This window comes from Pinus tabuliformis, chromosome X (assembly GCF_031772625.1).
Source record: "Pinus tabuliformis cultivar Carrire ecotype Pingquan chromosome X, CPIR1, whole genome shotgun sequence".
In the NCBI taxonomy this organism is placed as follows: domain Eukaryota; kingdom Viridiplantae; phylum Streptophyta; class Pinopsida; order Pinales; family Pinaceae; genus Pinus; species Pinus tabuliformis.
In genome coordinates this window covers 1,666,952,931-1,666,966,276 of record NC_142308.1, presented here as the reverse complement: position 1 = coordinate 1,666,966,276, position 13,346 = coordinate 1,666,952,931, and the positions used below count along the sequence as shown (strand labels likewise).

At 42.9% G+C, this 13,346-nt stretch overlaps 1 protein-coding gene across 1 annotated transcript; it reads left to right on the top strand.

Annotated features, from left to right (window-relative positions):
- Positions 1–2,569: 2,569 nt before the first annotated feature.
- LOC149146406 (uncharacterized) lies at positions 2,570–3,298 on the top strand. Its single transcript, XM_089452749.1, has one exon. It carries the CDS (start codon positions 2,570–2,572, stop codon positions 3,296–3,298), a length of 729 nt encoding a protein of 242 aa, XP_089308875.1.
- The last annotated feature ends 10,048 nt before the right edge of the window (positions 3,299–13,346 follow it).

Sequence of the window (13,346 nt, the reverse complement as noted above, 5' to 3'; positions counted from 1 at the left end):
ACAGCAAGCAAGAGCACAGAACTTTACGGTTGTTACAAGCACAACAGGTACCAAGAAATACAACCACTGTTTCATTTTTTCCTTTACAAAAATAACACAAGTATTGTATGCAGAAAGGGAGGTTAACTTAATAAAATTTGCCACATGACTGTGGATTGTTACCAAGTCACACAGATTACAAACCCCTGAATATTATCAAAATACAAAACGCCATTTCAAAGCCGCGACTCTAAATATTGTTACATGAGAACAGAGATACAGAAGTCACGAAACGCTGGAAGAGGCACGACCGACTCAACACAACCCTCACAGAGCTAACACCTAAACTACCAAACCCTTCGTAATCTACAGCTACATCAAAGAAGGAGCAAACCCTACCAGTTTGCGAGGATAGTCAGGTTCGAGTGGAGCCGAAGGTTGAATGTGCCCAAAACCCTCGACAGCTAGCCACCAGGTCAACCTGCATACAAAACAGAGCGAGGTTAGAACAGAGTTTGGCAAGCCAGGGGTAGATTGAAACCAGAGAGCAAATAAAAGGAGATGTGCAGCGAAAGAAACGCATAATACTTACAGACAAGTTGACAAGGAGACCGACGAGACCAAACCCGATAACCCTAGCTGAACAAGGCACAAGAGCCGTGAGAAATTGTAACAGGAACAGGAACAGAGTAAATCAGAGAACCATATGTTACCTTCGGAGGCGAAGATGAACTCAGCAAACCAGGAGCGCCGAAGTTGCAGTCAATCTGTACAGTAAACACAGCTAAGTAACGAAAGCAGAAGAAACCAGGTGACAGAGAGCACATATAAAACCAAAAACTTACCATTACACACAGGCGAAGACCAGCAAGGTCACGCGCGCCAAGCAACTCATTAACACAGCAAAGAAAGCCCGAAGGCACAACAAACCACCAGGAACCGCAACAGAGTAAGACCCAAGACATGGGCATAGTGTAATGTCCATAGAAAACACCGTGGAGCAGAACCAGGTTTGAGTCCGGAGAATCATCACCAAAACCCACCGAGCAGAACTTAACTGAGCCAACAGGAAGTAAAATGACCCGAAACGCAAAGAGTAGGGTTTAACAAAGGCGGGAGGCGGATAGACCGGGCGAACCGGCAGGTGGCCATCCCCAACCGGGAAGAAGGTTGGTAATAAATATTTGCAGATTGAAAGCAGGGCGAATCTACGGAGATTTGACTTTAACCCATAAAAAGTGACAGTTCACCTACCGAGGGCCTGTAGAGTGACCACGTGGTTAAGTTATCCACGTCACCCGTAGGGCTGGGCTATCAAAAGTGGTATCAGAGCAGGTTTGTTGAGTAGGAGCAAATGGAGGTTGGCAGAAGAGGAAGAGGAAGAGGAAGAGTGGTCCGGAGGGTAGCAGAAGAGGGACTCCGTGAGGAGATCCGCGTCTTGCGAGAACGATTGGAAGCAGTAGAAGCTGGGGGAAGGAGAAACCTAGCAGATGACAGTGACGAAGATGTGGCAGAACCAGAAGATGAATTTGAGGGGGTGACACCGGAATTCCGATTGTTGAAGTCAGTTTTGCTGTCCAGTCATAAACCAAAACATGAGCTGTCTACTTACGACGGAAGTCTGTCTGCAGATGTGTTATTGGATTGGTTAAGTGAAGTAAACAAATATTTTGAATTTGAGGAAACTAGTGAGGACAAACAGGTGAAGTTCGCCGCCACCAAGCTGAAGGGACATGCGTCCTTGTGGTGGGATAGCATTCAGACGGAGAGGAAGAGGCTTCACAAACAGGCTATAAAGAAATGGTCCAGAATGGAGGCCAAACTGAAGGAAAAATTTCTGCCGAAAGATTATCAGATTATGTTGTACAGACAGGTGCAGAACTTGAAACAAAGGGGAATGACTGTTAAAGAATTTACAGAGGAGTTTTATAAGTTAAATTTGCGAGCAGGGTATGTGGAAGACACCCCGGAGAAAACAACCAGATTTGTGAATGGTTTGAGGGGGGAAATACTGGATGAAATCGGTATCCTTTCACCCCGGACGTTGGATGAAGCCTACCAGTTTGCACTGAAGGCAGAGGAGAAAATTAACCGGAAGCAAAACGCCAGGAGAGGAGGTGGAACTGGCAGGGGAAAAGGTAAGATGTTTGGCAGAGGCCGAGGTACAGGTTCAAGTGAAGAAGGCAGCAGTTCTAAGTATGCTGGAACAGCAGAAAAGGACAATAGCACTAGAGGAGGACGACCACCTCAGCGAGGGCGAGGAAATGGTCGGGGCAGGGGAACTGTCCAGTGCTATCGCTGCCACAAATTGGGACACAAGTCGTATGACTGTCCTGAAGGTGAACCAGCAGGTGGAAGAGGAGCTTATGTTGCTCAGTCAGAGGATGCTGAGGCAATACCTCAAGAAGCGGAAAACGCACCAGAGACAGGTGAAGCTTTGGTGTTGAATAAGGTGCTGTTAAAACCAGCAAAAGAGGTTGCAGAACCGGATCAGCGAAAGGCTTTGTTCTGAACTGTCTGCAAGTCACAGGGTAAGTGCTGCAAACTGATCATTGACAGTGGGAGTACCGACAATTTAGTGGCTGTGGAGATGGTGGAGAAGCTGGGATTAAAAAAATTGAAGCACCCTACTCCCTACAAAGTGTCATGGCTGCAAAAGGGACATCAGCTGTTAGTTGGCGAACAGTGTGAGGTGGAGTTTCAGATAGGCAGGTACAAGGATAAGATTCTCTGCGATGTCATGCCAATGGATGTCTGTCACCTACTGCTGGGACGACCTTGGCAGTGTGATAGAAGTGCAGTTCATGACGGAAAAACCAATTGTTATAAGTTTATTAAAGATGGGATCAAGCACACGCTTGTACCCATCAAAGAGGAAAGTGCAGCAGAAACCAGTGGGGTGAAGGCATTGCTGATGGGCGGAAAGGAATTTATAAAACAGATTGAGGACAGCGAAGTAAATTTTGCTGTCATAAGAAGACCAAAGGCAGTGGTACTACATACGCAGATTTCAAATTTGCCCGAAGAAGTTCAAAAGCTGCTGCAGGAATTTGGGGACATCGTGGTGGATGACCTTCCAGATGAACTACCACCAAGGAGAGGTATTAGTCACTGTATTGAATTTATACCAGGGGCAAGTCTGCCAAATAAAGCAGCTTATCGTATGAGTCCTAAGGACCATGAAGAAATCAGGAAACAGGTCCAGGAGTTATTGGACAAAGGGTTAATTCGAGAAAGCATGAGCCCTGTGCAGTACCAACCGTTTTGGCTCCGAAGAAGGGAGGAGAATGGCGAATGTGCACGGATTCCAGATCCATAAACAAAATTACTGTTAGGTACAGGTTTCCCTTACCAAGGATGGACGATATGATGGACTGCCTGAGCGGGATAGCTTATTTCTCGAAAATTGACTTGAAGAGTGGATATCACCAGATTCGAATTCGAGAAGGAGATGAGTGGAAGACAGCTTTCAAGACAAATGAAGGCTTATATGAGTGGCTGGTGATGCCATTTGGGTTGAGCAATGCTCCAGCACATTCATGCGCCTGATGAATGAGGTATTGAAGGAATTCAATGGTAAGTTTGTAATAGTTTCCCTGGACGAAATTTTGATTTTTAGTAAGACTAAAGAGGAACATTTCAGGCATTTGCAGAGTGTGTTGAGGAAGCTGCAGCAAAACAAGCTGCTAATTAATCTGAAAAAGTGTACTTTTTTTCAGCGAGAATTAGTGTATCTGGGTTTTGTAATTGCAGAAAATGAACTGAAAATGGACCTAGAAAAGGTGGCAGCTATAGTTAGCTGGCCTTCTCCGAAAAGTTTATTTGAAGTCCGAAGTTTCCACGGGCTAGCAAGTTTTTATAGGAAGTTTATCAGAAATTTCAGCGAGATCTGCGCACCTATGTTGGATACGATCAAGAAGGCAAGCCAGCCTTTTCACTGGACCGAAGCAGCAGAAAGCAGTTTTCAGATTTTGAAAAAGAAGATTACCGAAAGACCGATATTGAGGCAGCCTGATTTCAACAAACTTTTTCAAGTTCGTTGCGATGCCAGTGGTACAACCATTGGGGCAGTACTTAGTCAGGAGGACAGACCGGTCACTTATTTCAGTGAAAAGCTGAACGAGAGCAGGCAGAAATACTCAACCTATGACAAAGAGTTTTACGCAATTGTACAAGTCTTGAAGCATTGGCGACATTATCTGTTAGGTAATGAGTTTGTTTTATTTACGGATAACTCTGCATTGCAGTACATTATGCAGCAACATAAATTGAACCATAAGCATGCAACTTGGGTTGAGTACCTGCAGAATTTTACATTTGTACTAAAACACATTAGTGGGAAAGCAAACAAGGTGGCAGATGCACTGAGTAGAAGGACATTGCTTCTACAGGAAAGCACGATGCAGGTTTTGGGCTTTGAGCACCTAAAGGAGCTGTATCAAACAGATACTGATTTTAAGGAGGCCTATGAGGCTTGCCAAAACCCTCTGTTGAGAAATAGTAGCATGTGGTTGGACTATAATCTACAGGAAGGATTGTTGTTTAAGGGAGGGCAGTTGTGTATTCCCAACTGTTCTATGCGAGAGAACATTATTCAGGAAAAACATAGTGGGGGTTTGGCTGGACACTTTGGTATAGACAAAATGATTTCTCAGGTACGGCATTTCTATTTTTGGCCAAAATTGCAGCGGGATGTGTAGAGGTACGTGAGTAGATGCAAATTTTGTCAACTGGCAAAGGGTCACAGTCAGAACACTGGTCTTTATTTGCCATTACCTATTCCGAGCCGACCATGGGATTCCGTTAGCATGGATTTTGTTCTGGGTTTGCCTAAGACACAACGGGGCTTCGATTCAGTAATGGTTGTGGTAGACCGATTTTCGAAGATGGCACACTTTGTACCTTGCAAGAAAACCAGCGATGCCACTTATATAGCACATCTTTTTTTTACTGAGATCGTTCGGTTGCATGGACTTCCAAGATCCATTATCTCTGACAGGGATGTAAAGTTCACCGGTCATTTTTGGCGAACTCCGTGGAAGAAGTTGGATACCCAGTTACAGTTCAGCTCCGCTTCTCATCCGCAGACTGATGGTCAGACAGAAGTAGTAAACAGGAGTCTGGGAAACTTACTTCGGAGTTTAACAGGTGAAAATTCCTGGACGTGGGACCGTGTACTTGCTTAGGCGGAATTCGCATACAACGATTCACCTAACCGCAGCACTGGTTACAGTCCGTTCCAGATTTTGTACGGCATGCATCCGCGAGGAGTGCATGAATTACGAGATTTGGGGAAGCTCGAAAAACAAAGCGCTGATGGAGAAGATTTCGCTCAAGCGATGAGCAATTTACACGAGCAGGTCAAGCTGAAATTACAAGACAGTAGTCAAAGGTATAAACAACGAGCTGATACAAGGCGTCGGGAAGTTCAGTTTAATGTTGAGGATGAAGTCCTTGCGTATTTATGTAAGGAGAGGTTTTCAAAATGGGAGTACAGCAAATTAAAATTTAAGAAGATCGGTCCCTGCAAAATCATCCAAAAATTTTCTGCGAACGCTTATGAGCTACAGTTGCCACCCGGGATTGGTATTTCTCCCATTTTTAATGTGGCAGATCTGTTTCCCTATGTCGCTGATTCGGAAGACAATACAACAGCAAAACCACCGCGGGACACCAGTTATGGAGACAATTCATGGACGAGACAATTGCCAACGACACCACCCCTTGAGATCGAAAGGATTCTGGACACACAGGTAGCTAGGCGCACACGCAGGAAGGAATATCTGCGGTATTTGGTCAAGTGGAAGAACCGTCCGATAGAGGACAGTTAATGGCTCAACGCAACGCAGATACAAAAAGCAGGCTATTCTGTTGACGACCTCATGGAACGGAGCCATGACTTTTTACCACCTCGGGAGCCTGATGCAGGAGCATCCAGCTCCGAGGAGACAAATGACAGTTCACTGACTCATGGAAGGAGAACAGAACAGGACAAAGATTACGAGCTTGGGTGGACAGGTCATTAAGTTGGTTGTTGTTTTCTTTTTCTTTTAATTATTGTTTACTTCATTTTATTTCAGAGCATTTTAATTGTAAGTTGTTTTAGCTTAGGAGATGAATAGTATTTAGTTAACTCTTTGTTAAAAGAAACTAGATGGCAGTTATAAAATTCGGGTTGAACAGTTCAACTGAAATAGGGGAAGCAGTTATGCTCTCCATGTATTTAAAAACAGGAAAAAAAACAAAGGGAGAGGAGACCCCTTCAGCACAAGAATAACAGACAGAAAGACAAAACCTCTGTAACACAATTATATTATTTTGCCAATGAAATAATCTACTGCTGATATTTTCATATGTATGTATAAAATCTTTTCTGTGTATTCTAAGAATGAGATAGGAACGAATAGGCACTAACTGCAACAGGAAGTGAAATAACGGAAGGACACCTACAGACATCCATTTGAAATCAAGTCTACAACAAGAAACATTCTACAGACACCCATTGTATCGAAACAACGAAAGAAGCGTTGCGGACATACATCTACAGCAAGCAAGAGCACAGAACTTTACGGTTGTTACAAAGGCAAACAGGTACCAAGAAATACAACCACTGTTTCATTTTTTCCTTTACAAAAATAACACAAGTATTGTATGCAGAAAGGGAGGTTAACTTAATAAAATTCGCCACATGACTGTGGATTGTTACCAAGTCACACAGATTAAAAACCCCTGAATATTATCAAAATACAAAACGCCATTTCAAAGCCGCGACTCTAAATATTGTTACATGAGAACAGAGATACAGAAGTCACGAAACGCCGGAAGAGGCACGGCCGACTCAACACAACCCTCACAGAGCTAACACCTAAACTACCAAACCCTCCGTAATCTACAGCTACATCAAAGAAGGAGCAAACCCTACCAGTTTGCGAGGATAGTCAGGTTCGAGTGGAGCCGAAGGTTGAATGTGCCCAAAACCCTCGATAGCTAGCCACCAGGTCAACCTGCATACAAAACAGAGCGAGGTTAGAACAGAGTTTGGCAAGCCAGGGGTAGATTGAAACCAGAGAGCAAAGAAAAGGAGATGTGCAGCGAAAGAAACGCATAATACTTACAGACAAGTTGACAAGGAGACCGGTGAGAACAAACCCGATAACCCTAGCTGAACAAGGCATAAGAGCCGTGAGAAATTGTAACAGGAACAGGAACAGAGTAAATTAGAGAACCATATGTTACCTTCGGAGGCGAAGATGAACTCAGCAAACCAGGAGCGCCGAAGTTGCAGTCAATCTGTACAGTAAACACAGCTAAGTAACGAAAGCAGAAGAAACCAGGTGACAGAGAGCGCATATAAAACCAAAAACTTACCATTACACACAGGCGAAGACCAGCAAGGTCACGCGCGCCCAAGCAACTCATTAACACAGCAAAGAAAGCCCGAAGGCACAACAAACCGCCAGGAACCGCAACAGAGTAAGACCCATGACATGGGCAGAGTGTAATGTCCATAGAAAACACCGTGGAGCAGAACCAGGTTCGAGTCCGGAGAACCATCACCAAAACCCACCGAGCAGAACTTAACTGAGCCAACAGGAAGTAAAATGACCTGAAACGCAAAGAGTAGGGTTTAACAAAGGCGGGAGGCGGATAGACCGGGCGAACCGGCAGGTGGCCATCCCCAACTGGGAAGAAGGTTGGTAATAAATATTTGCAGATTGAAAGCAGGTCGAATCTACGGAGATTTGACTTTAACCCATAAAAAGTGACAGTTCACCTACCGAGGGCCTGTAGAGTGACCACGTGGTTAAGTTATCCACGTCACTCGTAGGGCTGGGCTATCATTTACTGCCTGACATGACCAATGCGAACTGCAGGAAGTTTATCCTGGGGCAAAAGTGAAGGGGATTAGCAGTGTTCCATGTCAATGCGAACTGCAGGAAGTTTATCCTGGGAAAAAGTGAAGGCGATTAGCAGTGGCCTCTCTTGGTACTCTCAAACAGGTCCTCTTTGACCTAGGGGCTTGGGCTTCTGCACATTGTTGTCTTGTTTGAGCTTGTTTAGTGCTTGACATGACCAAAGCGAACCGCAGGAAGTTTATCCTAGGACAAAAGTGAAGGGGATTAGCAGTGGTCTCTCTTGCTACTCTCAAACAGCTTGGCCTACACGATGGCAAGGTTGTCCTTTAGAACTCTACGACTAGTGAGAGTCAGTTGAGCTAGCAGGGAAATTACAGCTGATTCTGTATTCATTGCAAATTTAACATAACAGGTCCTCTTTGACCTATAAGGGGCTTGGGCTTCCACACATTGTTGTCTCGGTTGCGCTTGTTTAGTGCCTGAGATGGCCAAAGCGAACTGCAGGAAGTTTATCCTGGAGCAAAAGTGACGGACACTAGCTGTGGTCTCTCTTGGTACTCTCAAACAACTTGGTCTACAGGATGGCAAGGTTGCCCTTTAGAATTCTAGGACTAGTGAGAGTCGGTTAACCTAGCAGGGGAATTACAGCTGATTCTCTATTGATGGTGCGAGTAATACCCCAAAACTCCAACAGTTCATGCAGATGGGGAGATCAGCTATGTTGTCTTTCTTTCTTGACATCATGGCCCACACAAAGGCAGAGGGGGGTTCTTTAAGATACTAGGGCTAGTCAAAGTGGGTTGAGTGAGCAGGGATATTAACCAGTGGATGGGGAGATAGCTATGTCGTCTTTATTGGTGTTCTCGACAGCATGGGCTACAACTCACTTGACTCAAATCACCGCAATTTATTAGATTTGGTGACCAGAAGAAGCCTTGGGTACAACAATCTCTATCCATAAGTAAATATGTATTTCTTTTAAGTCTTTCGAACAATTCTATCTCCAATCCCTCCGCCAAGCAACAAGTGTCTGAAAGCCTGGTTTATTAAGTTATTATCAGGGACAGAACCTTCGATATGTTTTAAAATTAATTTGTTTGGGTCGGTCAGGCTATGTTTGTTTTTTGAAATATCAAACCAAGTTTTCTAGTGACTAGTCTAGGTGTAAAGAGGTAATGGTCTTCTATCATGCCTCATTGAAAGAGGCATCCGGCGAAGAACCAAGCATCTTAACATTAGAAAATAGTGTAGGTGACTCTAGGCAAAATCCCCTCCTCAGTGAAAGAGAGCCTTAATTCGTGGGAATCACCGTTCTAAATACCCCATCATAACTGTTCATTTAATTTCAACATTAGTCGAGGTAACCAAAAGGGCTTGTAGGCACAAATGTTCAATTTATTTCAACATGATCACACGTTGTTGGCCTTTGACTATCTATTTCCGACTCGGGTTGTTGTGCATGGCACGTCTAATGAAGTCTTTAATGGTAACAACCTTGGTGGCAACTTTTGTGGAACAAGTGAGGTCTCACTAATGAAGTCTTTAATGGTAACAACCTTGGTGGCAACTTTTGTGGAACAAGTGAGGTCTCACTCAAGGCACCTATTGGCTGTGAGAATTTATGCTTTTTCCTCGAGGTATTTAGAACTTTAAAACCCAACAACTCTATTTATTACTTTTAAAGCGTGAACAATACACTATCCAAAATAAAATTTAGCAAATAAAATAATAAATAAAAAAAGGGGCTTTGAATCTCCATATTAGAACCAACACTTTATCCATTTTTCATTCCCAATCATAAACGTAACTTACAACAACACGATATTAATGACATTATCAAGACAATAAAGACATTAAACCACGCGACAACAAAAGAGTGATGGACTTTGTCCAATGCTACGTTCTATTAATTCAAAGTGACTAATTACAATACATGTGCCCAGTTCTATTCAAAATCTGTGGCTCAACAACCTAATTTCTTGTTGCAACGCTCATAACTACAATACAGAGCTTCAAAAACCTAACAAACCCAAACTCTAACCAAGAGCTCTTCCAAAACAAGCAAAATAACAAACCCCTAGTCATGTTGGCTCTCTTTTGGATTTATACATGATTACATTAGCAAAATTATTTAAGATATTTTTTGGTGAAAACCAATTGCCCACAAATATTCTACGATTTACCATGATTTATTCACATATATTTTGAGTTTCTATTTTGTTTAAATTGAATCTTTTCCCACCATGCCACTTTATCGCAATCACACCCTTGTTGACTTTGTAATTTGCCATAATCATCATTGTCGTGCACTTTTACCTCATCTGTGCTCTGCTTCTCTCTCTGTGTGTGCAACCCAAAACTTCCAAACTTCTCTACAGCAAGCCCCCAACACAAACTTGTGTCTCGCCCCGAGCCACTTACCCTTCTCCTATCTCCATGTTATGGGAGCCTCCTTCATCAATGGATTGAATTCATTTCTTTACAAATCGAAACGGTTAAAAACTCAAAATTGAATGTTGTGTTATTCTCTTCCTCCTCCTTTAGCAATCTCTCCAAGTTTGACGAAAACTTTGTCCTCGAGGGGGTGCACTTGATACCCAACTAAAATTTGTACACCATTCCCCTTGCTTGTTTCGTCTTTTGTCATTGCCTACCTGACCACTGAAGCTAAGATTCTCTTTCATTACAAAAAATGGTATGCCCCCTCAATGGAATGCAAAGAGAGTTCATTTTCATTAGAGAAATTTTGAGGTAAAAAATGAGCCTCAAAACAAAAATGGACCATAAAAATCAACTTTATAAGAACTAATAGGATTCAATATGATGATGTCAACCATGGGGGATGATTCACCATTTTTGGAGTGTTGGTTTGTGTTATATTCTTTCCACGTAGTTAACAGGGGGTTTGAGGGGTACCTGTAACCCCACTTCATGGGGTTCGGGGCAATGCCCCGGAAAATTTTGATTTTGGACTTTGTTAGGTTGGGCGGACCCAATATGGTTTTGTGCATGATTTTCACACATGTTTTTGGACGCGATGGTTTTCGGTCCATGGTATTGGATGCTTCGGCATGTATAAATATGTATCATAACATTGAAAGGAACATAATGAAAAATCAAGATGGTAGTCCCGGTTTTGGGATCTAAGGGAAAATCTCTGTGTATAGTGTTGTGCTCTCGCATTGTTTATTTTTGTGTTTTAGAATTCATATGCAGGTAATTTTTGTACGGGGTTAAACCTACATTTGGTATCGGTGCAGTTTTGGCTTTAAGGGAATGCCTTTGTCGCTGAGGGGTTTCACTTGGGCATGTGGTAGACCCTGTTCAGTGGGAGATCTGCGAGATCGATTCTGGTGGTGAAAGAAGATGGCGAGCAGTGGACAGATAGAGATCAAGAAATTTAATAGTCAGAGTTTTGAGTTGTGGAAACTCAAGATGGAGGATTTGTTGGTGGATAAAGATCAGTGGATTGTGGTAGATCCAGGTACTAAACTAACGGGAGTGTCCGATGAAGAATGGAAGAAGTTGGATCGAAGGGCAAAGAGCACAATACGATTGTGTGTCTCAGATTCAGTATTGCTGAATGTATCAGGGGAAGCTACGGCAAAGGCTTTGTGGGACAAGTTAGGGACTTTGTACCAATCTAAGTCTCTGGTGAATACACTGTTCCTGCAGAAAAAGCTGTATAACCTAAGGATGAAAAATGGAGACTCGGTGACAGAGCATCTGAATGCATTTAATACTGTGGTAAGTCAGTAAGCATCTGTTGATATTAAAATTTCAGATGAAGATAAGTGCATCAATTTGTTGTGTTCTCTACCAGATTCGTGGGATAGTCTGGTTGTTGTAATAGGTAGCAATGCAACTGCCTTGCATTTTGATGAAATACTCTCATCCTTACTGATGGAGGAGATGAGATGGAAAAATATGGAGAGCCAGAATGGTGATGCCTTGTTTGTACGAGGATAGTCCCAGAACAGAAACAAAAATAAGTCATCGAGTGAGAGATCTAAATCTAGAGGGAGATTTAAATCTCCAGGAAAACTTGTAAAGGTGGTGTGCTGGAAATGTGGAAAGGAAGGACAATTCAAAAGGGACAGTAAATCTAAAGTTCCTGATAAAGGGAAGGGATCTGATGATGCTTCTTCTACAGAGGCGAAAACCACCTCAGATGAAGGTGGGGATGTGTACTTGGCTTCTTCAAGTACACATGTAGATCATGAGACATGGTTGATTGAATCAGGTGCATCATTTCACTTCACTCCCCATAGAGAATGGTCCTACGAATATGAGAAATATGATGGTGGTGATGTCTTTTTGAGGGATGACAGGAAGGCTAGAATCATTGGTCGCGGAAAAGTAAAGTTGAAGCTGCAAGCTGGAAGGGTTACAATATTTCCGGGTGTTCTACATATTCCTGCATTGGTCAAAAATCTGATTTTTGTAAGCAATCTAGATGATGCAGGGGTAAAAATAGTGTTCGAGAAGGATACCTGCAAGATGGTTCGAGGAGCACTGGTATTGATGTAGGGAGTTCGAACTGGAACTCTGTACAAGCTGAAAAGTAGCACTGTTGTTGATGGGTGCAACAGTTCTGTGGTTCCTGAAGGTGGAGCAGAAAATCTAGTCGTCTTTGGAGAGAGGATCATGCTGTGGCATCAAAGGCTTGGACATATTGGAGAGAAGGGCCTTCGAATACTTCTTGGTAAAGGTATGGTAGAAGGTATGAGTAATAGCTCTCTGGATTTTGATTTCTGTGAAAATTGTGTATATGTGAAGCAGAATTAGGTGAGTTTCCCCTCTAGTAGTAAGAGGGCGAAACAGATATTAGAACTTGTGCACAGTGATGTGTTTGGACCTGTCAAGGTTCCATCAGTGGGTAAGTCTATGTACTATGTATCATTTATAGATGACTTTTCAAGGAATACATGGATATATTTCCTTAAGAAGAAATTTGAAGCCTTTGACAGATTTAAAGAATTTAAGGCTTTCGTGGAAAATCAAACAGAGAAGAAGATAAAGGTGCTGATGACAGAGAATGGTGGAGAGTTTTTCAGCAAGGAATTTGAAGAATTCTGTAAGAAGTGTGGTATAGCACGACAGAAGACTACTCCATATACACCTCAGCAAAATGGAGTTGCAGGAAGAATGAATAAGACGTTGATGGAAAGGGCAAGAAGCATGCTCAATGGTGCCGGGTTAGGACAGGAATTCTGGGCAGAGGCGGTGGACACTGCATGTTACCTGGTCAACGGGTCACCTTCATCAGCGTTGGAGGATAAGACTCCTCAAGAGGTATGGACTGGTAAGAAACCCTCTCTCACATCTGAGGGTATTTGGATGTGATGCATATGTACATGTTCCAAAGGAGAAAGGAACCAAGTTGGATAGTAAATTTGAAAAGTGCATCTTTATTGGGTATAAGGATGGTTTAAAAGGTTATAAGCTTTGGAATCCAGTAACAAGGAAGGTTTTGTACATCGGAGATGTGTTCAGAGAGGTGAAAGATGT

Excerpts from the sequence above, each read along its gene's own strand:
- LOC149146406 (XM_089452749.1), top strand. The coding sequence starts at position 2,570 with ATGGTGGAGAAGCTGGGATTAAAAAAATTGAAGCACCCTACTCCCTAC.